Genomic DNA, 27,244 nt, shown 5'->3' on the forward strand with positions numbered 1-27,244 from the left:
TTGTACAAATATAACTGTGAAGGAGCAGTTATGTTTGGGCTTCCGTGGGGTTTTCTTCAGCCATAATATTCCCTGTTTCAGCTGTACAGCTAGATGCATTTCACTCAGAAGCAAGCGCCATCTGTACTGCTGGGACATTTTCCTTTCCCTTACTTCCCACTATGTTTGCTTTCAGCTCCGGGGCTCACAGAACAGACAAGGAGAGATACAGCACACAGACACATAGAGTGCTCCTGTGAATTCAGAAGCTTTGCAGAACAAGTTCTTTTATAAGGCTCAGGATCTCGGCTAGCGCTGACAGACCCCCATTTCATGTTATCCATCTTCTGAATCTCTGTTATCAGGGACAGGTCTTCCCTGACAACAGAAAGTAGACTGCAACTTAGGTGGAAGTGAGACCGCTAGTGGCCATTACTTTACAGCTTTTTCTCAGGTGGACGTAGGCATATTTTTTAAATGAAGTGATTTAGAGATTTTCTAGTTACACCATTCTCTATTAATTGAAATTAAATTGTACGATATTACAGTGACTCTTTAACCCTTAGGATACCAGAGGTTTTTTTTCGTTATTGTGTTTTCATTTTTCTTCCCTATCTTCCTTAAGCCATAACATTTTTTATATTTCCGTTCACATAGATGTATGAGGGCTTATTTTTTTGTGGGACAAGTTGTACTTTCTAATGCCACCATTAATTATGGCATACAATGTAGTTGGAAGCTGTAAAAAAAATTCCAAATGGGGTGGAATTGGAAAAAAACATAATTCCTCCACCGTTTTACAGATTTTGTTCCCACCCATTCTCCGGGTCATTACAATTACAACTATACCCCATAGGTATATATTTTTTTGTCTAAATAGTGTAAAAATACATTTAAACTTTGAAAAAAAAGTAGTAGTATTTTTTTTACATCACCATATTCTCCCATAACTTTTTTATAGTTATATCTACTGAGCTCATTTTATTGTGGGGCAATCTGTAGTTTTTATTGATACCATTTTGCAGTGTGTGTGACTTTTTTTTATCACATTTGCAAATTAGCCACTTTGACCCTTTTTTTTCGTTACGCCATTCACTGTATTGGAAACATATTTTTATATTTTAATAGTATGGGTGTTTTCGGTCGCGGTGATACCCATGATGTTTATAATTTTTGTTATTTAGGTATTTATTTATTATTATACGGAAAGGGGGGTGATTTAAACTTTTATATTTTTTTCAATTTTTAACATTTTTTTAAAACTTTTTTGCAATGATTTAGAAGCTTGTATTTGAGTGTACAAAATCCATTTTTTATTTTAAAAAATCATGGATTTTTAAAATGCATTTATTACTGACTATTCCTCATTTCTTATGTTGGCCTGCCACCAGGTGGCCAAAAAAAGAATTGCAACTTGAATGCCCTCAGCCTCTTTAATGAGGCTGAGTGCATTTAAATCACTTACCGGCATCCTCATTGGCCACAGAGGATGCTGGTAACAAGCCCTGGTTTTTGACCCTTTAGATGCCGTAATCTCACTTGATCACGGCATCTAAAGGCCTTAATTACCACGATCGGCATTATTGCTGGTCGCGGTAATTCGCTGCGGGTCTCTGCTGTTTGAAACAGCAGAGACCTGCCGGCCATGACACCCGCTGCACGTGCGAGCTGGCGCCATGTTTGCTTATTGCTCCAGCGCCGTACATCTACAAAAGGAATAAGGGAAGGGTATTGTTTGTTTTGTTTCTAATAGTGGAAATATACAGTAAAATTCAATCAATGCAACATCAACAAGATCTAATAGGTTGGGAACACAGCTCAGAATAAAATTCTTACATACAGGAGAACCAGCTCCTGCCACTTCGTTTTTGAAGTTCTCTGCTCGTTATAAGATTTTAAGTCTCATGCTTGTATTTTACTGCACTAGAAAATTACAACATGCCAGTCAAAATTTCATACTCTGTGTGATGCCTACCACAGGATCTGAGGTGTTGATGCAACCAGATTCATTGTGTGCTTACATTTAAATCCAGTTTTGTCGTTTGATGGGAATCATTTATTTCTAGATATCTGTAATCAAGCCTTTGATAACTACGCTCCACACGCCATCTACCTTAACAAGAGGTGAACAGTGTATTGTAGAAGTCATTTTGTTCAACTCTTTGAAAGAAAACTTACAGGTATGTTTCCCCTTATTTAGTCCTTGTGCTATCACCTTGTCTGTTCATTTCACTTTAAAACCAAAAGAATGTATATTAAAATACATGGAAGCTTTCTTCAAGAAATAGTGTTGTCCATGGGATGTGTGTGGTATTGCAGCTCCATCCTATTCAAGTGAATCTGATTTGCTCTACCAGACATCTAGGCAAGAGGGCTACTCTTTCTGAAAGAGAACATTTGGGCCCTGATTTATCAAGTCCTGTGTGTTCTACGCTGGTCTTGATAGGGCCTGTGCTGCCAGACGAGGTATTTAATTTATGATGAAGTAAAGGTCTTGTGGTAAATGAAATGCCTCTTCTGGCAGTCCATGTGCCAGACTGAAATCCACGACAGCTCGGATCTGTCAATGATTTCAGCCATCATTTATCACAGTAAATAATGATAAATGCGTAAGAGCTGGTGGCCCCACTCACATCCCCTTTTAGGAAACTTGACGAAGGTGGCTTAAAAACGGCGGTTGCAAGTAAAAAAGCTGCCGTAGAGGAATGATAAATTCCTCCCTTTGTTTTACTAAATTAGTACAACCCCTTGAATAATAGCAGTGTATTAGTTCTATATATTTAAGACCTTTTTACCCTTGTAATAATCAGACATACCGGTATACTCTAATAGAAATGATATTTTAACATAGGACTTAAGGTGCTGTTTTTTACTTTTACACTATAGTTTATAGCTTTTTGTGATTGTTATTTCCATAAGTTATGGGCCAGGATATTTAGATACAGGGTGAGTATCTACTTTTATATACTTACTTGATAGATTCAAGGTTAGCCTCCCCACTCTCTGAGAGTCTATGTGGAGAGAGTATATACCTTCATTAACAGCAGAGGATTGGATTGAGGCACTGGAGTCTCCCTTATGTTTCCCTCTATACTAACAACGGATTAATCCAGTTATATATTCTGCACCATAGTTACTTATCCTCCACCCAACTGTACCAAATGGGTCACTTATCCCACTCAATCTGTCATAGATGTATGAACCCAGATGCTAACTCTTGGCATCTGATGTGGGACTGTGTGTATCGTCACTCCTTTTGGACTGAGGTCACTTACCTACTCTCTGATATTGTATCTCTTCGGGTCCTCTGCACCCCTGAGGTCAGTCTGCTGGGCATTTTGTCAGAAGAGCAGTGGTCACATCATGTCAGAATTTTCCATAGGAAGACTCTATTTCTGGCTCGGAAAAGCAATAGCCCTGCGATGGATGGGGGACCACCTACCCATGGATAGGTTCCATTCACACAGCCATGTCGGTTTTCTGGACTGAAAACCATGGATTCATAAAACATACACACTGACCATCTCCACCTTTTCATCGTGGTGTGGACCTATTGACTTGAATGGGTCTGCGATCTGCAAGATGTGGAAAACATAGGACATGCCTATCTTTTGCCGAGCAGCTGCACTGACCCAGAAGCAAATTGTACCTTATGAGAATGTTTTATTTAAAAATGTATTTTTAGGCTACATGCACACGAACGTTGCTTGTTTCCGTGTCCGTTCCGTCTTATTTTTCAGATAGGATGCGGAACCATCCATTCATGTGCTATCCGCATCAGTATGTCCATTCCGTAGCCCGGCAAAAAAAATAGAACATGTCCTATTCTTGTCTGTTGTAGGCATTGTTACAATGGATCCGCAAAAAAAAACGGAGGGCATACGGATGTCATCCGTTTTCTTTTGTTGCGGATCCGCAATTTGCGGACCGCAAAGCACATACGGTCGTTTGCATGTAGCCTTATACTGCTATACTTGATGTCATTTGTTCTTGGATATATGGCAAACTTAGAATTTATTTTAACATATATTGTTAATGTATTTGCAGGTTCTTGTAACTTTGGAATCAAGCAATTCATTTGATATAATGGTACCCAATAACAATACAAGTACTGTACCAGGCCAGTATAATGTTACAGTTCCTAGTGAAGCTGGAAAAATTGTTCTGTTTCCAATAAACCCCAAAAAACTGGGCAACGCTACAGTCAAAGTGACAGTGACATCAAAAGCAGGTTCTGAAGTTTTAACCAACACAATTCTAGTGAAGGTAAGATATGTATTATCCATAGCTTGGCGGTGTGCATTTTCAATTGTTTTACAGAAATCTGATAAAGCAAATATAGCATTAACTTACAGTGTTTTTGCTTTACAGGCTGAAGGCGTGAAATACCTCTATTCACAATCTGCCCTCTTTGACCTTACTGGAAACACAAGTCAGACTGTATCAAAGAACTTCTCCTTCACGTTCCCTAGTGATGTTATATCAGACACTATAGAAGGGTTTGTCACAGTTGTTGGTAAGAAGAATATTTTGGCAATCAGTACTCCTCTAAGTGTGTTGGCTCCTCCTGTAAATTAGATAATGGCTGCAAAATTAGGTGTTGTTCATGGGAACAACACATAACGGCACTATGGATGACATGTTTCTGGGACAAGTAGGAATTTACAGCTGTGGTCACATGACAATCATGCAGCTTCATAAGCTTTAGTTTACATTATTTATTTGTTCCATGGACCAGGGAAAATTCATCAATACAGGAAAGGATTCTTTACAGTTAGAGAAGTCAAACCGTGGAATGCTCTACTTCAATAGGTGGTAATGACAGACACTATGACAGCATTTAAAAAGGGGCCAGATGCTTTTTAATAGCTAATGCCATTGATGTTCATAATTAATCTAAAATAATCTAAAATGAAGGCTGGGTTGCCAGAAGTTGGTGCTAGAACTACATAGCACTGACGACCTTTTAGTGGAGTGAGCTTGTCACTACGGCGCTGTTCCTATTGAATTTAAAGGGTTTCTGTCACCAGATTTAACCCTATTAAACTGGCTGACATTAGCGATGTGCTAATGTCAGCAGACCATAACTCTCCTAATCTTATGCTTCTGGATGCCCCCATTGCTTTACAATTTTAACTTTTATAATATGCTAATTAGCCTCTAGGAGCAGGGGGGGGGCGTTGCCCCTGCTCCTAGAGGTTTCCGTTCGCCCACCTCAAGTCACGCCCTGCCGTCCTTGATTGACAAGGCCAGGCAGCGCTCGCCTCCTCCGCCCGGCCCTGTGTGTGCTGGGACTGCGCATGCGCGAGATTGATCCAGCATACAGGGCCAGCCGGAGAAGACGAACGCTGGCCCTGTCAATCAAGGATGGCAGGGCGTGACTTGAGGTGGGCAAACGGAGCCTCTAGGAGCAGGGGCAATGCCCCCCCCTGCTCCTAGAGACTAATTAGCATATTATAAAAGTTAAAATTGTGCAGCAACAGGGGCATCCAGAAGCATAAGATTAGGAGAGTTAGGGTCTGCTGACATTAGCACATCGCTAATGTCAGCTAGTTTAATAGGGTTAAATCTGGTGACAGAAACCCTTTAATGTTCTATAATTGATCTGAGAAAGGTTGAACTTGATGGGCCTGTGTCTTTTTACAATATATGTAACTACTATATAATAGCATAAACAAAAGATTGTCTGGGTAATGAAAAATAATCAGACAAGTAAATTATTTCTTAGAGATCATCTGTCAACATGATTAACCCTATTTAGCCAGGCACGTTGCCTGGTAGGGTTGATCATGCTTTTTTTTGTCTGTAGTATGAACTGCTGCAGAGATATCTTCCTTTTTATATTCATGCAAATTAGCAATTTGGGGCACCAAGGGGTTGGCCTGAACCTTTGGAGCACCGGTAACACAATTCCCCTAATTGCTCTGTGCACTCCCCCTAGCCTTTGATTGACAGAGCTAGAAATCTTATTTAGCCCTGTGTTCTCGTGCCTGTGTCGAGTTGACTCAGTGGCACAGCGTTTGCACAGTGGATCAGATGCTACTTTCCATGCTTATCAGATCCACTGCGCAAGCACTGAGTCACTCAGCCAACTCAGCACTGGCACAGTGGATCTGCTGCTTCCCATGCTCAGAAAGCAACAGCAGATACATATGGGGAAAATATATATATGTGGTAAGCAACTACATGAGCGTACTGTTGAAAACCATTGTCATTCCAGAAAACTCTTTTAAAGTGTCTATATGAATATGGCAGTTAATAAATCCTATTTTTTATTCAACAGGAGATCTTCTTGCACCTTCAATAAATGGTCTTGAATCACTTATTCAGATGCCATATGGCTGTGGAGAGCAAAACATGATCAACTTTGCACCAAACATCTATGTTCTTTTGTATTTAATCGCAACTCAGCGTATTAAATCAGATGTTAGAGAAAGAGCCATAGACTATATGACGCAAGGTAATTTTATGCAGCACAAGTGTGGCTGATATTGGGGAAGTAGTAGATTAATCGTTTTCCCAGAGACATCTGCTCTAAATATTTTTTCATGTGAGCAGAGATAGCTACTATATGTATATATATATCAGGTAGGCATGATGGGGGTAAGAAAGTCACAAACACTATAACATGTTAGTTTTCTGGTGTAAATCATGGATGAAATCTATGCCAGCTTCGAGCTGGAGTAGATTTAAGTCAGGTGCACAGACTGCCAGAAGATGTTTTTAATTTATGTGCTCCTGGTCATAAATTAGATGCATCTTCAAGCTGTGCGAGGGATGTCAATGCTGATGTTTCTTACACATTAGGGCAGCTTGGTGGCTCAGTGGTTAGCACTAGTGCCTTGTAGTCCTGGGGTCTTAGGTTTGAATCAGACCAAGGACAACATCTGCATGGAGTTTGTATGTTCTCCCTGGTGTCCTCCCACATTTCAAAGACATACTGGTATGGAAATTAGATTGTGAGATCCACTGAAGACAACAAGTGATGATGATGTCTAAAAAATGCTGTGGAATATGTCAGCACAATAGTGATAATAGTATTGCTACTATAAGATACTGCAGCCAAACAATAGTGCTACATTAGGCAATGAATCACTCATCTCTTATGTTCCCTACCATGGAGCCTGTATAGCCAGGACCGGCAAACTGGGCAATTGCCCAGGTCCCCAATTCTCTAAGGGGCCCCCTGCTTCAGTCCCCACAGATCGCAGATGGTTGAACAGTCAGGACTCCAGAGTGGGGAATTTCCCTGCTCTGACTCCATATATGCATGTGTCCATGAAAGGGGTATTCCCAAGCATGGTCATTATGCTTGGGGACACCCTGTATATGGCTAATTTAGACTCTATTTTTTAAATGTTTCTGTGGGATTTGAACTCACAACCATCTACCTTAAAGGCAACCACTGAGCTATAGAGCTCAATGCTAAGTCATTGCTGAAAAGCCTCATAGAAGTTTCTCTTGTATAATACAAGAGAAACTTCTATGAGGTTTTTAACACAAGAGAAACTTCTATGAGGTTTTTCGGCAATAACTTAGCATTGAGCTCTATAGCCCAGTGGTTAAGGTTCTTGCCTTTAATGTAGATGTTTGTGAGTTGAAATCCCCACAGAAACATTTTAAAAATAGAAGTTAAATAAAACTTAAATACACAGAGTGTCCCCAACAGTGAAAAGTTTGATTTTATTGAAAAAAAAAATAGAGCAAAATGTAAAATATGATAAAAAAAAACCCTATTAACCCACACCAACCATTTTAACTTGTGAAACCAGTATTTTTTTGGGGGGGAAAGGTGGCAACCCTAACAGCACCCGCGCTCAGGACGTCTATAGGCCCGCTCACTACAGCAAGCTAAGCCTCATCAGGAGTCACTTAGTAAAATATATATTTTTTTGTTCATCGCAATATTCTGACCCTCATAACATTTTTATAGTTATGTCTACGGAGATGTGGGACAATCTGTCGTTTTTGACAATACCATTTTGGGGTGTGTATGACTTGATCACTTTTTATTCAATTTTCTTGGGAGATAAAGTGATGAAAAAACGCAAATCGGTACGCCATTAACTTTTTTTAATAACTGAATAGTATGGGCGTTTTCGCATGGCGATGCCCATAATGCTATTTTTTGTTTCTTTTTATTTTGGGGAATGGGGTGATTTAAATTTTTAAGTTTTTTATATATATATATATATATATATATATATATATATATAATTTTTTTTACTTTTTGTTAAGTCCCCCAAGTGGACCACAACTTACAATCATCAGATGTAAATTGCTTCATTATTCTTTATAGGAATCACTATATCACAGTTCAGTGCTGCCATCTAGTGGCCTGAACTGGGATATACTAACAATAAGCTTGGAAGTCTAGTACAGGATGTGGCTTATTTATAGAACAGGGTGCTTTCCCCATTCTCCTCTGGGGGGAAGCACGCCTGAAGAGGAATCCCACGCTTCCAGTTTTTAACACTCTCAGATGCCGTGAGTGAGGGGAGCTCATTACTGTGAATGGAGGGGGCATGTGGCGTATTCTGGAGCCATGAGGGTGAAGAACTGTGTGAGGAGCTTTACGGAGTGTAAATCTGCGAGGGAGCACCGGAATCGAGAGAATGAAACTGTGTTGTTAGTACATTATTACAAGATTTGGGGCCCCACTTTTCATTTTGCCCAGGGCTACATTTTGTCTAAAATCAGCCCTGTGTATAGCAGTGCACTAACACATAGACCCCGTTCATCTCTTTGTATCGGAGCATTCTACCCTAAAAGTAGAAAGTTCTGAATGAAAGTAACTCATACCTTTCACCACTATTTTGGTGCCTACGTTTAACTCGAGTACTATTTTCATGAGAAAGTTATCCTTGGGATTCATCTATCAAGAAAGGAGTGGATAATTCACAAATTCAGTCCATATACAGTTACTGGTAAAAAGAGACTCTAATGTGCCAAATAATATAACATTTTGTGGGAGTGCTGTTTTAATTTGAAATGTCCTATTGGTTGCATAGTAATAGTTTTCATGGTATACCACCTTAAGCAAAGTGTTTAAATTAGCAGTGATCACATCCCTGTGGTTCAAAAATCACAGAAAAAGATACAAAACATCCTGCACGATATGATAACTAAATATGTGGATGTACATGGCAACATTTATAAGGAAAAAATCATGGAAAATAATGCACTTAGATGCAAACATTATATATGGACTAGGACTAAGCCCTCACTCTGATATGATAAAATCTGAGACTCTCAGCCAATATATATATCTATATAGCCAAAACAAATCTGTGCCCGCCTACCCGCGCCAAGGTGCTCTTAATCAGGTAGGTCCTCCCTGTGGTTCAGCAACATCAAGAGTGATGCATCTTTCAAATCATTCTAATAAATCTGCATTTTTGCCTTTGGCTTAGTAATCAGCCTGTTTTGTTTTTACTGATCAAGCATTTTTCTTCCTTTTTTCGTCGCCTTCCAAGAATTATAACTTTTTTTATTTTTCTATCTGTGTAGCTGTATGAGGGCTTGTTTTTTACAGGACAAGTTGCAGTTTTTAATGGTGTCATTTTGGGGTACACATAACCTTTTGATGAACTTTTATTAACACTTTCTGAGTGTTAATGAATTTTACGGCGTTCATTTTTCGGTATAAGTAAAATAATATCTTTATTCTCTGGGTCAGTACACTTACAGCGATACAAAATACATATAGTGTTTTTTTATGTTTTACTACTTTTGTGCGATAAAACACCATTTTTTAAAAGGAAGAAAATCTTTTTGCATCGCCGCTTCCCAAGAGCCATAACTTTTTTCTTTTTCTTTCTATGCTGCTTGATTTTTGTGGGATCACTTGTAGTTTTCATTGGTATAATTTTGGGGTAAATTACGCTTTTTGATCGCTAGTTATTACGTTTTTTCGGTGGGGACTAAGAATAAATGAGCAATTCTGCCATTTTTTGGGTTTTTCTTTTACGGCTAGGAGATAATTTACATGATATTTGTGTAGTATGAGTGGTTTTGGATGTGGTGATACCAAACATGTGGGGGAGATTTTATTTTTGCAATTTTTATTCATTAAAAAGCGTATTTTTAACGGAAAAAATGTGTATTTATTTTTTATTGGAGTTCTTTATTTAATAATTTTTTTAAACTTTTGTTTTTTACCACTTAATAGTCCCACAGGCAATTTTTGATTACTTTTAAAATACAATGCACTATCGCTAAACCAGGCCCCAGCCAGCCTATACACACATCGGCACCCTACGATCGCCCATGGGAGACAGGGGGAGTCCGCTCCCTCTGTAACTGCTTACATGTGGCAGCTGCCATTGCCCATGGCATGTAAGGAGTTAAACAGCCCGGTTCTGCAATCCTGCCGGCCCATGCTGTTAGAGCTAAGGTCCCTTAGTGACCGCCGTAAAAAGGCATATTGGTGGTCACTAAAGGGTTACTTGTTGGATCTATTTTTTGACTCATTTTACACTACTTGACAAAAAAATAATAATAAAATAACACACCAAGAAAGAGTTGTTGGAATCAAATGAAACTTTCTATGTGTGAATGTAATGCTGATATATGTAAGTATTTACAATATTAGAGCGAAAGAATGTTTATTGAAGAAAATTATAAAATTGAAAGGAGGCTCTAGCATCTCTAGCTTGGACACAAGATGAGATATGATTGAGCATGGAGGTATATAGGTTTCATATGATATTGTGTGGCACATTTGCCCACAGATGTTGCAGCTGTGCCTGTAGATTCTGCACACTTGTAATTGCCATAGCTGGCGTCCTAGTTGATCCCAAAAGTGTTTCATTGGCGATAAATCTGGCAACTGCGCAGGCCAAGTTGGTGTTTCAATTTGGTGGACACATTCCTGGGAAACCTTGCTGTGTTTGGACGCACATTATCATGCTGAAAAAAATGCCAGTTGGAAGCCCTGCCTGTGAGGCAACATATGTGGCCGCAGGATGTCTTGAACGTATTTCTAAGCTGTTAGTGTCCCTCATATAGGTAATAGAGGTGAACAACTGTTGTGGGCAGTAGCTCCCCAGATCATCATACCAGCAGTTGTTGGGACAGTGTGTCACTCCACAGTAAAGGCAGGATTGAAGCGCTCACCTCAAGGCCTCCATAGTGGAACCCAACTGTCCTCGGATCCCAAATAGAACCTGGATTTGTCACTAAAGACGATACAGTTCCAGCCTGTAGCAGTCCAGGTTTCTCATTTATGACACCACTGCAAACCAAGGCGACAGAGGCTTTCTGTCAATGGCAGGACACATAATGGGTGCTGTGACACAAAATTTCCTTCTGTTAAGCGTATAGAAATGGTCCAGACAGAGACGGGGTGTTTAATGAAGGAGCCACTAGTGTCTGGAGGGTGAGGAAGAAAACTTTTAGAGCTGTTCATGCTTGTTGGTGGATCAAACAATCCTTTCTACTGTATTGTACAAAAGGGATACATACAGTTGCAAGAAACAGTATGTGAACCCTTTGGAATGATATGGATTTCTGCACAAATTGGTCATAAAATGTGATCTGATCTTCATCTAAGTCACAACAATAAACAATCACAGTATGCTTAAACTCATAACACACAAATAATTAAATGTTACCATGTTTTTATTGAACACACCATGTAAAAATTCACAGTGCAGGTGGAAAAAGTATGTGAACCCCTAGATTAATGACATCTCCAAGAGCTAATTGGAGTGAGGTGTCAGCCAACTGGAGTCCAATCAATGGGATGAGATTGGAGGTGTTGGTTACAGCTGCCCTGCCCTATAAAAAACACACACCAGTTCTGGGTTTGCTTTTCACAAGAAGCATTGCTTGATGTGAATGATGCCTCGCACGAAAGAGCTCTCAGAAGACCTACGATTAAGAATTGTTGACTTGCATAAAGCTGGAAAGGGTTATAAAAGTATCTCCAAAAGCCTTGCTGTTCATCAGTCCACGGTAAGACAAATTGTCTATAAATGAAGAAAGTTCAGCACTGCTGCTACTCTCCCTAGGAGTGGCCGTCCTGTAAAGATGACTGCAAGAGCACAGCGCAGACTGCTCAATGAGATACAGAAGAACCCTAGAGTGTCAGCTAAAGACTTACAAAAGTCTCTGGCATATTCTAACATCCCTGTTAGCGAATCTACGATACGTAAAACTCTAAACAAGAATGGATTTCATGGGAGGATACCACAGGGGAAGGCACTGCTGTCCAAAAAAAACATTGCTGCACGTTTACATTTTGCACAAGAGCACCTGGATGTTCCACAGCAGTACTGGCAAAATATTCTGTGGACAGATGAAACCAAAGTTGATTTGTTTGGAAGAAAAAGAGGTACAGCACACCAACATCAAAACCTTATCCCAACTGTGAAGTATGGTGGTGGGGGCGTCATGGTTTGGGGCTGCTTTGCTGCGTCAGGGCCTGGACGGATTGCTATCATCGAAGGAAAAATGAATTCCCAAGTTTATCAAGACATTTTGCAGGAGAATTTAAGGCCATCTATCCTCCAGCTGAAGCTCAACAGAAGATGGGTGTTGCAACAAGACAACGACCCAAAGCATAGAAGTAAATCAACAACAGAATGGCTTAAACAGAAGAAAATACGCCTTCTGGAGTGGCCCAGTCAGAGTCCTGACCTCAACCCGATTGAGATGCTGTGGCATGACCTCAAGAAAGCGATTCACACCAGACATCCCAAGAATATTGCTGAACTGAAACAGTTCTGTAAAGAGGAATGGTCAAGAATTACTCCTGACCGTTGTGCACGTCTGATCTGCAACTACAGGAAATGTTTGGTTGACGTTATTGCTGCCAAAGGATATTCAATCAGTTATTAAATCCAAGGGTTCACATACTTTTTCCACCTGCACTGTGAATGTTTACATGGTGTGTTCAATAAAAACATGGTAACATTTAATTCTTTGTGTGTTATTAGTTTAAGCAGACTGTGATTGTCTATTGTTGTGACTTAGATGAAGATCAGATCACATTTTATGACCAATTTGTGCAGAAATCCATATAATTCCAAAGGGTTCACATACTTTTTATTGCAACTGTAAAAGGCCCATTTTTCTCTATGGGCCTTACCTGGTACTGCAGATCAGCTCTATTCGAGTGATTAAACCATTTCAATTATTATATTGGGGTGTTTGCAGCAATTCAGGAAAAATAAAATTGTAGTTTATCCATGTGGCAGTTGGCCACATGGCACACTATTGCTATGTATAAACCCATACATGGGTGGTTTTATGCCCCAAAACGTTTATACAAAGCAATCAGGTAATGTTTCTAAAGTCAACTCAGAATTCTTCTCATAGAGTATTCTTCACTCCATTTACATTTTTATTATAGATCTAATATGTAAAATACTACATTACTTAACAGCTGTGTATATTTTATGCCTAGGCTATCAAAGGGAACTGACTTATAAGCGAGATGATGGTTCATTTAGTGCATTTGGAAACTCTGATCCTTCGGGAAGTACCTGGTGAGCATACTGTTTAATATCATTATGACATTGAATTATGTTTTAGATACATTTTAGTTTATCAGTAATAAAGAACAAGGGGATTTTTAAAATTATATTTTTAATTTAATTTCGATCATTAATACATAAACATAAATAAATAATATTCAAATCTATGTAGATATTGTCATTAAACAATTATATCCAAACATAATTATATAACCCCATTAAAACCTCGAGCTCGAGCGGAAAAGAAAAAAAAAAGGGGGAGGGGGAACCAACTTCTTAGAGCTAATAAAATCATCCATACTCAACCCTTCTTCATGTATTTATACTTAAGTTGAAATTCTTTGCACTTAAAGGGTTTCTGTCACCCCGCAAAACTCATTTTTTTTTTTTTGGATAGTTAGATTCCTTATAGGGCGATATAGGAGAATATAATGCTCTTACTTACTTTCATGCGGCCGATTCTTTATAAAAGGAACTTTTATAATATGTAAATGAGGGCTCTACCAGCAAGTAGGGCGTCTACTTGCTGGTAGCTGCTGCAGAAATCCGCCCCCTCGCCGTGTTGATTGACAGGGCCAGCCGGGATCTCCTCCTCCGGCCGGCCCTGTCAGTATTTCAAAAATCGCGCGCCTCGCGTCATTCGGCACAGGCGCTCTGAGATGAGGAGGCTCGTATCCTCAGCACTCCCTCAGTGCGCCTGCGCCGATGACGTCTTCTCTTTCGGTGATGTCATCGGCGCAGGCGCACTGAGGGAGTGCTGAGGATACGAGCCTCCTCATCTCAGAGCGCCTGCGCCGAATGACGCGAGGCGCGCGATTTTTGAATTACTGACAGGGCCGGCCGGAGGAGGAGATCCCGGCTGGCCCTGTCAATCAACACGGCGAGGGGGCGGATTTCTGCAGCAGCTACCAGCAAGTAGACGCCCTACTTGCTGGTAGAGCCCTCATTTACATATTATAAAAGTTCGTTTTATAAAGAATCGGCCGCATGAAAGTAAGTAAGAGCATTATATTCTCCTATATCGCACTATGAGGAATCTAACTATCCAAAAAAAAAAATATGAGTTTTGCGGGGTGACAGAAACCCTTTAACATTAGTTTAATAAGGGACATCAGATGAGATAGGTTTGGAATGGTAATAGAGAGCCAGACCCGAATTGTTAAAATCCAAGCAAGAAAGAGGATGTTTTCTGTTTTATCCATCTGTTGTTCGGGGGAAATCCCAAAATCTCGGTAAGTGGACCAGGAACCAATTGAATTAAAAACCTTGCATTTATCAAATTGTAAACCTGGGCCCAATAGTCGAAAATAACCAGACATTGCCAAATGACAAAATCCCCCAGATGTCCCGCATTAAATACCTGATACACCTGACTGATATTAAAGGATAACTGTCGTATTATTTTTTTTTTGGAGTATTGGATTGTGGTGATTAATATCACCTTGGTGGTCCTATTTCAACTTTTCACTGTGTATTCAATTACCCCTTAATTCCACATTTTTGTTCCCTGTACTGCCTACTTTTACCTGTGCTTAAAATAGGGTTGCTAGGCATGGTCCGCCTATCTGTTGAAGGACGGAGCACGCAGAAGCAGGCTGCGTGCAAGGTCACATTACTGACAGCCAGGGACTGTAAGTAAATGATTAAAGCCAGGTCCTCCCCAGCAGCTGATAACAGTGCCTGGGCTGTGTGCACTTCTCCCTGCCCCTGCGCTTGGCAGACGCTCCCTCACTCAGCAGAGCTGGAGAATGCAGAGTTGAAGCAGCGCAGACCAGGGAAGGGAGATCTGCCATCTGCTCAGTGTATAAATGAAAGCAACATGTGGTAGGAGGACCCCTTTGTGCTGCAGGAGATTAACCCTTTAGGGAGGAGGGCTCTGGTTACTGACACTTTTGGGGGGCTATTGTTACTGGCTAGTGAGGCCAGGCGGGATTAGCCTCAGGGTGAGGGCAGTGGCGGCCATCTTAACTGAATAGTGAAATTGCAATAGTGGTTGCTAAGGGCTGAATCTTATTAAATATGGGGTAAGTCAGTCTAATAGTAACTGATTCTGGAATATCATGTTATTAGTAACTACATATATGAAATATGAAATTAGGATCTAAATGTGACAGTTATCCTTTAAGGCTAAGTTAACATCACCGTTTAGCTTTCCGTTCTCCTGATCTGTCAAAAGAACAGTAAAAAAACTGAGGATGTGTATATATATATATATATATATATATATATATATATATATATATATTAGTGTTGAGCAAATCGAGCTTCGGATCCAAGATCCGAACTCGATTCGTTCAAAACTTTGTTTTAATGCTGTACAGAGATCTGTCTCTGTACAGCACTAAAATGTATGGCCTCCGACGAGGCGAAATGAGTAGGCCTCGAGACTTTGGTAAATAACATCGGACTTCGATTTTTAAACTTGAAAACCATTTTAAAACTTGGATCTGAAGTCAGCTTCATTATCAAGGTATCAATCGGTACCAAAGCCGACCTCGGATCCAAGTTTTAAAATGGTTTTTAGGTTTAAAAATTGATGGCTGAAGTTATTCATGAAGTCTTGTGAGGCCAACTCATTTTGTCTTGCTGGAGGCCATACATTCTAATGCTGTACAGAGATGGATCTCCGTACAGCATTAAAATGAAGTTTTGAACTAATCAACTTCAGATCTTGGATCCAAAGCTCGATTCTCTCAACACCATTTAAGATATAGTTTTATATATATATACACTGTGTATATATATATATATATATATATATATATATACAGTAGGTCCAGAAATGTTTGGACAGTGACACAATCTGCAAATGGTCATGATTTGGGCTCTGTATGCCACCACATTGGATTTGAAATAAAACAACTGAGATGCAATTGAAGTGTAAACTTTCAGGTTTAATTCAAGTGATTGAAGAAAAATATCCTGTGAAACGTTTAAGAATTGCAACCATTTTTCTACAAAGACTCCTCATTTTAGTAGCTAAATTGGACAAATTAACATTACCATAAATAAAATGTTCATTTTTAATACTTTGTAGAGAATCCTTTGCAGGCAATGACTGCCTGAAGTCTAGAATCCATGGACATCAGCATACACTGGGTTTCCTACTATGTGATGCTTTGCCAGTCCTTTACTGTAGTGGTCCTTAGTTGTTGCTTGTTTGTCTGTCTTTCTGCCTTAAGTTTAAGCAAGTGAAATGCATGATCGGTCAGGTTGAGATCTAGTGATTGACTTGGCTATTGCAGAATATCCCACTTCTTTGACTTAAAAAACTCCTGGGTTGCTTTCGCAGTATGTTTTGGATAATTGTCCATCTGTACAGTAAAGCACTGTCCAATCAACCATGATGCATTTGGTTGAATCTGAGCAAAAACTATATCCCTGTACACTTCAGAATTCATCCGGCTGCTTCTGTCTTCAGTCACAAATTCTCAATAAACACCAGTGACCCAGTGCCATTGGAAGCCATGCATGCCCACGCCATCACACTGCCTCAATCATGTTTTACATAGGATGTGGTGTGCTTTGGATCATGAACCGTACCAAGCCTTCTCTGTAATTTCTTCTTCCCATCAGGTTGATTTTAGTTTCATCTGTCCAAAGAATGCTGTTCCAGAACTGGGCTGGCTTCTTTAAATTTTTTTGGGCAAAGTCTAATCTGCCCTTTATATTTTTGAGGCTGATTAATGGTTTTCACCTTGTCCTTGCTTTATGGTAGACTTAGATACTAATACACCTACAGATGTAGCAGAGTTAGCACTCAATCTCTTAACTCAAATTTCTTAACTCATTTCATTATCTTGAGAAAAAAGCCATTGAAAAGCAATTGAAGGTGTTTGCTTAACGCTTTTAGTTTAGATAACACGTCTCATAAAGCATGAGTGTTAACTCTACTACATCCGTACCTCCTGGAGAGTGTTCTTCACTTGGATGGATGTTGTGAAGGGGTTTTTCCTCACCATGGAAAGGGTTCTGCGGTCATCCACAACTGTTGTCTTCCGTGGACGCCCAGGCCTTTTTGAGTTCACCAACGCACAATTTATTTTTTTTCACCAGAATTTACCAAACTGTTGATTTGGCCACACTTAACATTTCCGCTATCTCTCTGATGAATTTTTTCATTTTTTTCAAACTAATGATGGTCTGTTTCACTTCCATTGAGAGCTCCTTTAACAGTATGTTGTAGGTTTACAGAAACAGCTTTCAAATGCTAAATACTACACCTGGAATCAACGCCAGACCTTTTACTTGCTTAATTGATGATGGATTACTAAAGAAATAGCCTATAAAGCCCATTAAATAGCTTTTGAGATAATTGTCCTATTATCTTTTGGTCCCTTGAAAAATAGACAGCTACATATTAACCTCTTGGGGACATATGACGTACCAGTACGTCATGATGTCCTGGTACTTAAGGACACATGACGTATCGGTACATCATGTGTAGTTCCGATCACTGCCGCGCGGAGGGCGGTGATCGGAACTGGGTGCCTGCTGAAATCAATCAGCAGGCACCCTGGGACAATGCGCTGGGGGGTCCCGTCAACTCACACCTGCAGTTTGCAGCGTTTACGGGTCTTGTGGCGGGGATCGGCGGTGCCATCGGGTCCCCGTGCTGCTGTAATGGGGACCCGATGGCATGGAAGGCAGCACGATGCCTTCTTTAGGCATCGGCGCTGCCTTCCGGTGAAGAGCCTGTGAGATCCAGCCCCCTGGATCTCACAGGCAGGAAGCTGTATGAGTAATACACACTGTATTACTCATCCAGCCAATGCATTCCAATACAGAAGAATTGGAATGCATTGTAAAGGGGATCAGACCCCCAAAAGTTGAAGTCTTAAAGTGGGACAAAAAATAAAGTGAAAAAAAAAGTTGAAAAAATAAAGTTTTCCCCCCCAAAAATTTAAAGTTGTAAGTAAAAAAAAAACAACAACTTTATTTCCCCCAAATAAAGTAAAATAAAATTGGTAAAAAATAGGAAAAAAAAAAGTAGACATATTAGGTATCGCCGCGTCCTTATCGACCGGCTCTATAAACATATCACATGACCTAACCCCTCAGATGAACACAGTATATAATAAAAAATAAAAACTGTGCTAAATAAACCTTTTTTTGTCACCTTACATCACTAAAAGTACAACAGCAAGCGATGAAAAAGGCATATGCCCGCCAAAATAGTACCAATCTAACCGTCACCTCACCCCGCAAAACATGAGCCCCTACCTAAGACAATAAAAAAACTATGGCTCAGAACATGGAGACACTAAAACATCATTTTTTTGTTTTAAAAAAGCTGTTATTGTGTAAAACAAGTAAATTTAAAAAAGTATACATATTAGGTATCGCAGCGTCCGATATAACCTGCTCTATAAAAATATCACATGACCTAACCCCTCAGGTGAATAACGTAAAAAAATAAAAATAAGAACGGTGTAAAAAAAGCCATTTTTTGTTACCTTACATCACAAAAAGTGTAATAGCAAGCGATGAAAAAGTCATACGCACCCCAAAATAGTGCCAATCAAACCGTCATCTCATCCCGCACAAATCATACCCTACCCAAGATAATCGCCCAAAAACTGAAAAAACTATGTCTCTCAGACTATGGAGACACTAAAACATGATTTTTTTGGTTTCAAAAGTGAAATCATTGTGTAAAACTTACATTAATAAAAAAAAAGTATACATATTAGGTATCTCCGTGTCCGTAATAACATGCTCTATAAAAATATCACATGACCTAACCCCTCAGGTGAAAACCATAAAAATAAAATATAAAAAAACGGTGTAAAAAAAGCCATTTTTTGTCACCTTACATCACAAAAAGTGTAATAGCAAGCGATCAAAAAGTCATACGCACCCCAAAATAGTGACAATCAAACCGTCATCTCATCCTGAAAAAAATTAGCTCCTACACAAGACAGTCACCCAAAAAATAAATAAAACTATGGCTTTCAGAATGTCGAGACACTAAAGAATCATAAAAAAAATGTAAATGCTTTGTTATGTAAAACTGAAACAAACAACCAAAAAAAGTAGTCATATTTGGTATTTTCGCGTCTGTGACAACCTGCTCTATAAAAATACCACATGATCTAACCTGTCAGATGAATGTTGTAAATAAAAAATAAAAACAGTGCCAGAACAGCTATATCTTGTTACCTTGCCTCACAAAGTGAGCAACCAAAAATCATATGTACCCTAAAATAGTACAAGCAAAACTGCCATCCTATCCCGTAGATTCTAAAATGGAGTTTTTTTTGGGAGTTTCTACTCTAGGGGTGCATCAGGGGGGCTTCAAATGGGACAAAAAACCAGTCCAGCAAAATCTGCCTTCCAAAAACCGTATGGCATTCCTTTCCTTCTGCGCCCTGCCGTGTGCCCGTACAGCAGTTTACGACCACATATGGGGTGTTTCTGTAAACTACAGAATCAGAGCCATAAATATTGAGTTTTGTTGGGCTGTTAACCCTTGCTTTGTAACTGGAAAAAAAATATTAAAATGGAAAATCTGCCAAAAAAGTGAAATTTTATCTCTGTTTTCCATTAATTCTTGTGCAACACCTAAAGGGTTAACAAAGTTTTTAAAATTAGTTTTGAATACCTTGAGGGGTGTAGTTTCTGAAATAGGGTCACTTTTTGGGAGTTTCTACTCTAGGGGTGCATCAGGGGGCCTTCAATTGGGACATGTTGTCAAAAAAACAGTCCAGCAAAATCTGCCTTCCAAAAACCGTATGGCATTCCTTTCCTTCTGCACCCTGCCGTGTGCTCGTACAGCAGTTTACGACCACATATGGAGTGTTTCTGTAAACTACAGATTCAGAGCCATAAATATTGAGCTTTGTTTGGCTGTTAACCCTTGCTTTGTAACTGGAAAAAAATATTAAAATGGAAAATCTGCCAAAAAAGTGAAATTTTGAAATTTTATCTCTATTTTCAATTAATTCTTGTGGAACACCTAAAGGGTTAACAAAGTTTTTAAAATCAGTTTTGAATACCTTGAGGGGTTTAGTTTATAGAATGGGGTGGTTTCTATTATGTAAGCCTCACAAAGTGACTTCAGACCTGAACTGGTCCTTAAAAAGTGGGTTTTTGAAAATTTTAGAAAAAAAATTCAAGATTTGCTTCTAAACTTCTAAGCCTTGTAACATCCCCCAAAAAATAAAATATCATTCCCAAAATGATCAAAACATGAAGTAGACATATTGGGAATGTAAAGTAATAACTATTTTTGTAGGTATTACTATGTATTATAGAAGTAGAGAAATTGAAACTTGGAAATTCGCTAATTTTTCAAAATTTTTGGTAAATTTGGTATTTTTTTATAAATAAAAAATAAATAAATTTGACTCTATTTTGCCAGTGTCATGAAGTACAATATGTGACAAAAAACAATCTCAGAATGGCCTGGATAAGTCAAAGCGTTTTAAAGTTATCACCACATAAAGTGACCCTGGTCAGATTTCCAAAAAATGTCCTGGTCCTGAAGGTGAAAATGAGCCTGGTCCATAAGGGGTTAAAGAGTTGTAATTCCTAAACCCTTCCTCCAATTAGGATGTGAATACCCTCAAATTAAAGCTGAATAGGGGATAACTATCAGATTGGTAGGGGTCCTACCGCTGGGACTCCCACTGATCACGAGAATGTCTGCCCCCGTACCCTGTGAAGCCTCCTTGAAACGGATTGACCAGCTGGTTGGAAAAGTGCTTTGCTGCACCATTCATTTCTATGGGAGCGCTGGAGGTAACCGAGTACAGCGCTCGGCTATCTCTGGCACTTCCATAGAAATGCAACTTGTTATAACTAGAATACCCCTTTAACTGTATATTTTTCTGTTACTCTTTTCCTTTGACTGTGGCTGGTATCACAACTCATCTCCAGTGTCAAGAGTACATGCAGACTCCCCCCCCCCTCCCAATCTTATACTCCAATATCCAAGCATCAATCTGAAAAAAACAGGCCTTATCCAGACCAGATGATAGATTTTTCAGTTGCACTCTATATTATTCATATAGCCATCTTCTTTGAGAAGGCCACTCCACTAGTAGTCCAATTGTTAAGACAGCTTTGGTTGGTCATCTCAAGGAACTCACAGTTTTATTGTAATGTTTTTTTTCTCCATTTCACAACATACAGTATATAACATCTATGCATTTTTGCAGGCTTACAGCGTTTGTATTTAGATGCTTTCTACAAGCTCGGCCCTTCATATACATAAATGAAGATGTTTTGAATGGAACAGTAGACTGGTTGGTACGGTATCAAGATATTAACACTGGCATATTTTCTGAACCTGGACGTGTCATTCATCAAGAGCTACAAGGTGGACTGAATGGTCCCATCACCCTTACAGCTTATATAGTCACCTCACTGCTAGAAGATGAATTCTACAGAGTAAGCACAACTTGGGACATAATGAGGGGCATTTATCAAAGCTACTTTGTCACTATTGTTGCATAAAAAAGTCACAAATTATGACGCACACCATATTTGAACCAGTATTGGTGACTTTTTGAGCTTCCCGCCACTGGCATGGCTTAGCATGCCAGCTGAATTTACTATAACTTACACTATAAACTGGCATAAGTTATAGCTCAAGTCTCTGCCAGCTCCTGCTGGCATAGATTTTAATTTCTGGTTCCAGAAATGTGCCTAACTTATTAAGAGGCATCTGCCTCTTAATAAATTAGGCTCATCTTACTACAACTCAGGAGGATCAAGACTGATGTATAGGAACACCAGTCTTAATAAATCTCCCCCAGTGTTTTCTTAAACAACTGCAGGCTTTAATCTCTTTGAGAATTTTAAGGATTTTTTGAAACTTTAAAAATTAAATATGTAATGAATTGGAATCCTACTGCTGATGTGTAGAACGAAGAGGCAGGGTGTAGTTAAGGAATTACCGTAATTAACTACAATATCCCCCCTCCACTTTAAAGGTACAGTCACATGGCCAGGTTTCTACATGCAGTTTTGGACACCAAAATCAGGAGTAGCTCATAGATGGAAAGAAAGTATAAAGGACAGATAAAGTACAACTCCTCCTCTTTTTTAATTCACCCCTGGTTAAGGTTTCCAAAACTGCATGCAGAAACCTGACAGTGTGGCTGTACCCTAAGGGTATTTTTATGCATATTTCAGAAAGTAATATACACCTATTCCATGCCAAAATACCCATAACATTCGCTAACACATTGTCTTCCATTTAGGGTATGGCTACACGGCAAAACTGGTCACGCGGCCTGGATCACAAAGTAGTGGTGGTCCCATAGAAATGAATAGGATTGCTATGCCAGTCACAAGAAATCTGACACTGCTGTTGGGTCACTGCTACTCTGTGATCCTGGCCACAACAGCTGTTGTGCAACCAGTGTTGCTGTGTAGCCATACCCTTATTTCACTAAAAATTATGTGAGAGATTTATCGAAACTTTTATCACAACTGTTGCAAAGGAAACCTGGCTTAGCTGCACATAGCAACAAATCAGATTGCACTTTTCATTTTTCAGAGCTTGAAAGGATCAATCTGATTGGTTGCTATATATATATATATATATATATATATATGATTAAATATTTTTATTTTTATTTTTTAGCATCAATATCAGTCCAGAATTCAGAAGGCTGTGCAATACCTTGAAAGCAAATACAGTGAAGGGATAACTAGTAATTACACTCTGTCAATTGTGGTCTATGCTCTATCACTGGCCAACAGCAGCAAAGCAGAAGCCGCCTTGAATGAGCTCAATTCCAGAGCAAGCATTACAGGTATAGATAAAAAAAAATGCTTACAAATTACACTTTCTTTCAATTACTGCCAAAATAGATGAATGTGGTGCGGCTTTCACTTACTAGTGACTTGGAATAATGCAGTATGTATCTTAAAATGTACCTGTTATAATGTTGTTGTTTTTTTGCTTAAAAGTAGTATGGCCCCGCAAAAAAAATAGCACGTCTTATTCTTGTCCGTTTTGCGCAAAAGGATAGGACATTTCTGTTCAGCCGCGATCCGTGTTTTGCGGATCCATGATTTGAAGACCATAAAACACTTATGGCCATGTGCACGAGCCTTAACAGCTTGCATTTCCCATCTTACAGCCATTGGGGGAAATTTACCCAAGACCGACACTTTTTTTTTGTAGTTCTTGATATCTCCTGTGCTGCCGGAGGATGCGCCTAATTTATAACGAAGGCTCGGAGCTGCCCTAGAAAACTGGTCAAAAATTAAGATAAATTTGTTACGGCTAATGGGCGGGTGGAAAAGGATAGGGTTAACCTGTGACAATATTTTTTAAGCTAGATATCAGGCAAAACTCCCCTTTTGTGTCATGTCCAAAATCTTTTTCAGTAGACTAAGTGGGACTACATGCTGTATGAGGAGAGGCAGAGCACCATTTGGGAGACATCTGATCTGAGTACAAATCACTCTGTACACCCCAGCCAGAGATACGGCATATCATTGTTTGGTTAGCAGAGACCTAGCAAAATTCTGGACATTGGCAACAACACATTTGGTTCAATGTTATTGATAACAGAATCCACAGTATTATTATTTACCCCTTCCTGACTTAGGTTTCATTCACACATACATGTATTTTCGTATATGATCTATACGAGTGTATTACTGTACAGCGGTGGCGGCGCGAAGCGCACGGTGTTATAGCAACCAATGACGCCGTGCGCTCGTGCACTCAGCAGGACGGCAGACTGGGCGATCTGTGAAAATCCACGTATGTGTGAATGAGGCCTTAAAGAGGACCTTTCATGGGTCCAGACATTATAGGAAGGAGGAGACTGCCCTGATTCTCAATGGGTGTCTCCTTCTCCCTGGCTGTAGCGCTGTCTAATTGCAGCGGAGAGCATCACAGCCAGGGAGAAGGTGAGTTTTTTTTTACGCTCCCCGCTGGGATTGCCAGAGGAGAAGGAGATTCCCACAGAGAAAGACTCAGTCTCCTTCTCATTGCTCCGATGCTATTAATTAGCATACAGGGATAATACAACGGGGGCCACAGCGGGCAAATGGTGCAGCGCCCAGAAAAAAATATTCAGTGCAGTTAGATCCCTGCACTATGACCTACATATCCTATTACTTAGTTTATAGTGTCTGGACCCATGAAAGGTCCTCTTTAACAATTTTTTTATTTTTTATTTTATTTATTTTTTACTCTCAGCCTTCCTGGAGCCATAACATTTAAATTTTTTCAATTCACATTGATATATGAGGGATTTTTTATTTTTTTTTGCAGGACAAGTTGTACTTTCTAATAGCACCATGTACTATTGTACACGATGTAGTGGGAAGCTGGAAATATCTAAATGGGGTGGAATTGGAAAACACAATTCTGTCATAGTTTTATGGGTTTTGTTTTTTTGGCAATCCCTAATGTGGTGAAAATGACAATTATCTTGATTCTGCAGATCAGTGTAATTATTGCGATTTTTATAGTTTTTCTTGTGTTTTAATACATTTAATACATCACTATATTTTGACCCCCATAAATGTTTTATATCTACATCTATAACGCTGTGTGAAGGCTCATTTTTTGTAGGGGGATCTGTATAATTTATTTATACAATCTTGAGGTGTGTATGACCTTTTGATTAGTTTTAATTCAATTTTGTTGGGAAGGTAAACAACAACAAAAAAAAGGTGAATTGGCCATTTGGATTTTCTTTCGTTCACCGTACAGGATAAATAATGTTATATTTTAATAATTTGGGAGTTTTAAGATGTGGTAATACTAATGACGTTTATTGCTTTTGTTATTTATTTTTATTTGTAAAATAGGAAAAGGGGTGATCTGAATAAATACTGTATATTTTTAATGTATTTTTAAAAACTTTTTAATGCTTTTTTTTACACTTACCATATTTTTAGTCTCCCTAGGCGATTATGCAATCTATGGGAGAATCACTACCTTTCTATCAAGCCCTGTCACAGAAAGGACCTGATAGAAACTTCTCTATGGCAGGCCTTGGGGGTCTTCAGTAGGCCCTGAGCTTAGCGCTCTCTGTATTTGACTGCCCAGATGCTGTGACCATGAGTGACCATGGCATCTCGGTGATTAAAAGTCATGGACTCTGCCTCCAGCTAATATGGTGCAGACTCAGCTCCTGAACAGGCTTCATCTTTAAAGTCCCAACTTCCACCATACATTGGATGTTGGTGAGGGATTAGACAGTTCCACGTCTTTAGTTTGGCTTAAAATCTAATCACCATATGCACACACATATGCACAATAAAGGCAATTTTATAGGCAATCTGTCTTTGGTGTGTAAGAAACACCATAAACACATGGAAAACCTATACAACTAGGGGAAAACATACAGTTGTAAGTCATGATCCAATGCATGAACCTCAATGGTATTTTATTTTGCAATTTGTGTATCTAGGAAATACAAAGTACTGGTCTACATCATCTCAACAAACAAACAATTTCTGGCAGCCAAGAACGACCGATATTGAGACAGCAGCATATGCCCTACTTTCCTACTACAAGCAGGGTAGAATCCTTGATGGTATTCTTGTCATGAAATGGCTGAGTGAACAAAGGAATCATCTTGGAGGATATTCATCCACTCAGGTAATGAATCAAAAAAAATTTAACGTTTAATTTACTGTTTTAGAAATGTTCCAATTTTATCTATCATATGTTTAAAGAAACATTAGAGGTGTTCATCCCTTGAAGTGTCGAGCAAGCATGCTCGGCCTAACACCAGTTCGGCTCGAGCATCGCGATGCTCGCCACATTGCGGTGTTCGGCCGAATACTGCGTGTGCTCGAGCGCAATGCTCGAGTCTCCTCCCTGCATGTTACGCAACCAATAAACTTGAAGGTAAGTACTGCCACTCACTGTAATGCCATAGCCATGTTGGTTACTGGCATTACAGTGATTGGCTGGCCGGAACGTGTCATCGGGTGCTATAAAGCACCCGATGACACGTGGTTCGGCTCAGTCTTAGTCAGGAACAGCTGTGCTGTAGAAGGGACAGATAGTGTAGGGAATTGAATTGAATTTTTTTGTTAGGCAGGGTTGGAGTTAGAGAAGCAAAAGTACTTTTAAGGACTATTGTTGAGTCTGGCAGCAATATATATTTTTAGCGCAACCTGCGCTAAATTGCGTGCAATTGTTAGAGACCCAAAAGTCCTGTTAAGGACTATTGTTGTATCTGGAGCAGCAATATATATTTTTAGCGCAACCTGCGCTAAATTGCGTGCAATTGTTTGGCCGCTGCAGACAGCGACATTATCTGCGCTACATCTCCTGTGTAATGTGTGCGCAGCCTAAAAATATCTGTCACATCCAGTGTACTTTTTTCGTAGACGGTGTCCGCTGCGGACAGTGACATTACCTGCGCTACATCTCCTGTATAACGTTTGCGCATCCTAAAAATATCTTTGACATCCAGTGTACTTTTTCCGTAGACGCTACGGACAGCGACATTATCTGTGCTACATCTCCTGTTTAACATGTGTGCATACTAAAAATATCTGTGACATTCAGTGTACTTTTTCCGTAGACGCTGCGGACAGCGACATTATCTGCGCTACATCGCCTGTTTAACGTGTGCGCATACTAAAAATATCTGTTACATCCAGTGTACTTTTTCCATAGACGGTGTCCGCTGCGGACAGTTACATTACCTGCGTTACATCTCCTGTATAACGTTTGCGCATCCTAAAAATATGTGTGACATTTAGTGTACTTTTTCCGTAGACACATGTGGATAGTGACATTACCTGCGCTACATCTCCGTATAACATTTCCGCATCCCAAATATTTG

At 39.5% G+C, this 27,244-nt stretch overlaps 1 protein-coding gene across 1 annotated transcript in view; it reads left to right on the forward strand.

The window, feature by feature from the left end:
* The window catches only part of LOC120998124 (CD109 antigen-like), a 125,522-nt gene that overhangs the window by 75,896 nt on the left and 22,382 nt on the right, over window positions 1–27,244 (forward strand). The window contains exons 20-27 of the mRNA XM_040428652.1: window positions 2,046–2,159; window positions 4,027–4,245; window positions 4,351–4,495; window positions 6,263–6,439; window positions 13,391–13,472; window positions 21,623–21,854; window positions 23,056–23,227; window positions 25,853–26,043. Coding sequence (XP_040284586.1) covers window positions 2,046–2,159; window positions 4,027–4,245; window positions 4,351–4,495; window positions 6,263–6,439; window positions 13,391–13,472; window positions 21,623–21,854; window positions 23,056–23,227; window positions 25,853–26,043 — 1,332 coding nt within the window. The remainder of the gene's footprint in view (window positions 1–2,045; window positions 2,160–4,026; window positions 4,246–4,350; window positions 4,496–6,262; window positions 6,440–13,390; window positions 13,473–21,622; window positions 21,855–23,055; window positions 23,228–25,852; window positions 26,044–27,244) is intronic.

This window comes from Bufo bufo, chromosome 4, assembly GCF_905171765.1.
Source record: "Bufo bufo chromosome 4, aBufBuf1.1, whole genome shotgun sequence".
Classification (NCBI taxonomy): Eukaryota; Metazoa; Chordata; class Amphibia; order Anura; family Bufonidae; genus Bufo; species Bufo bufo.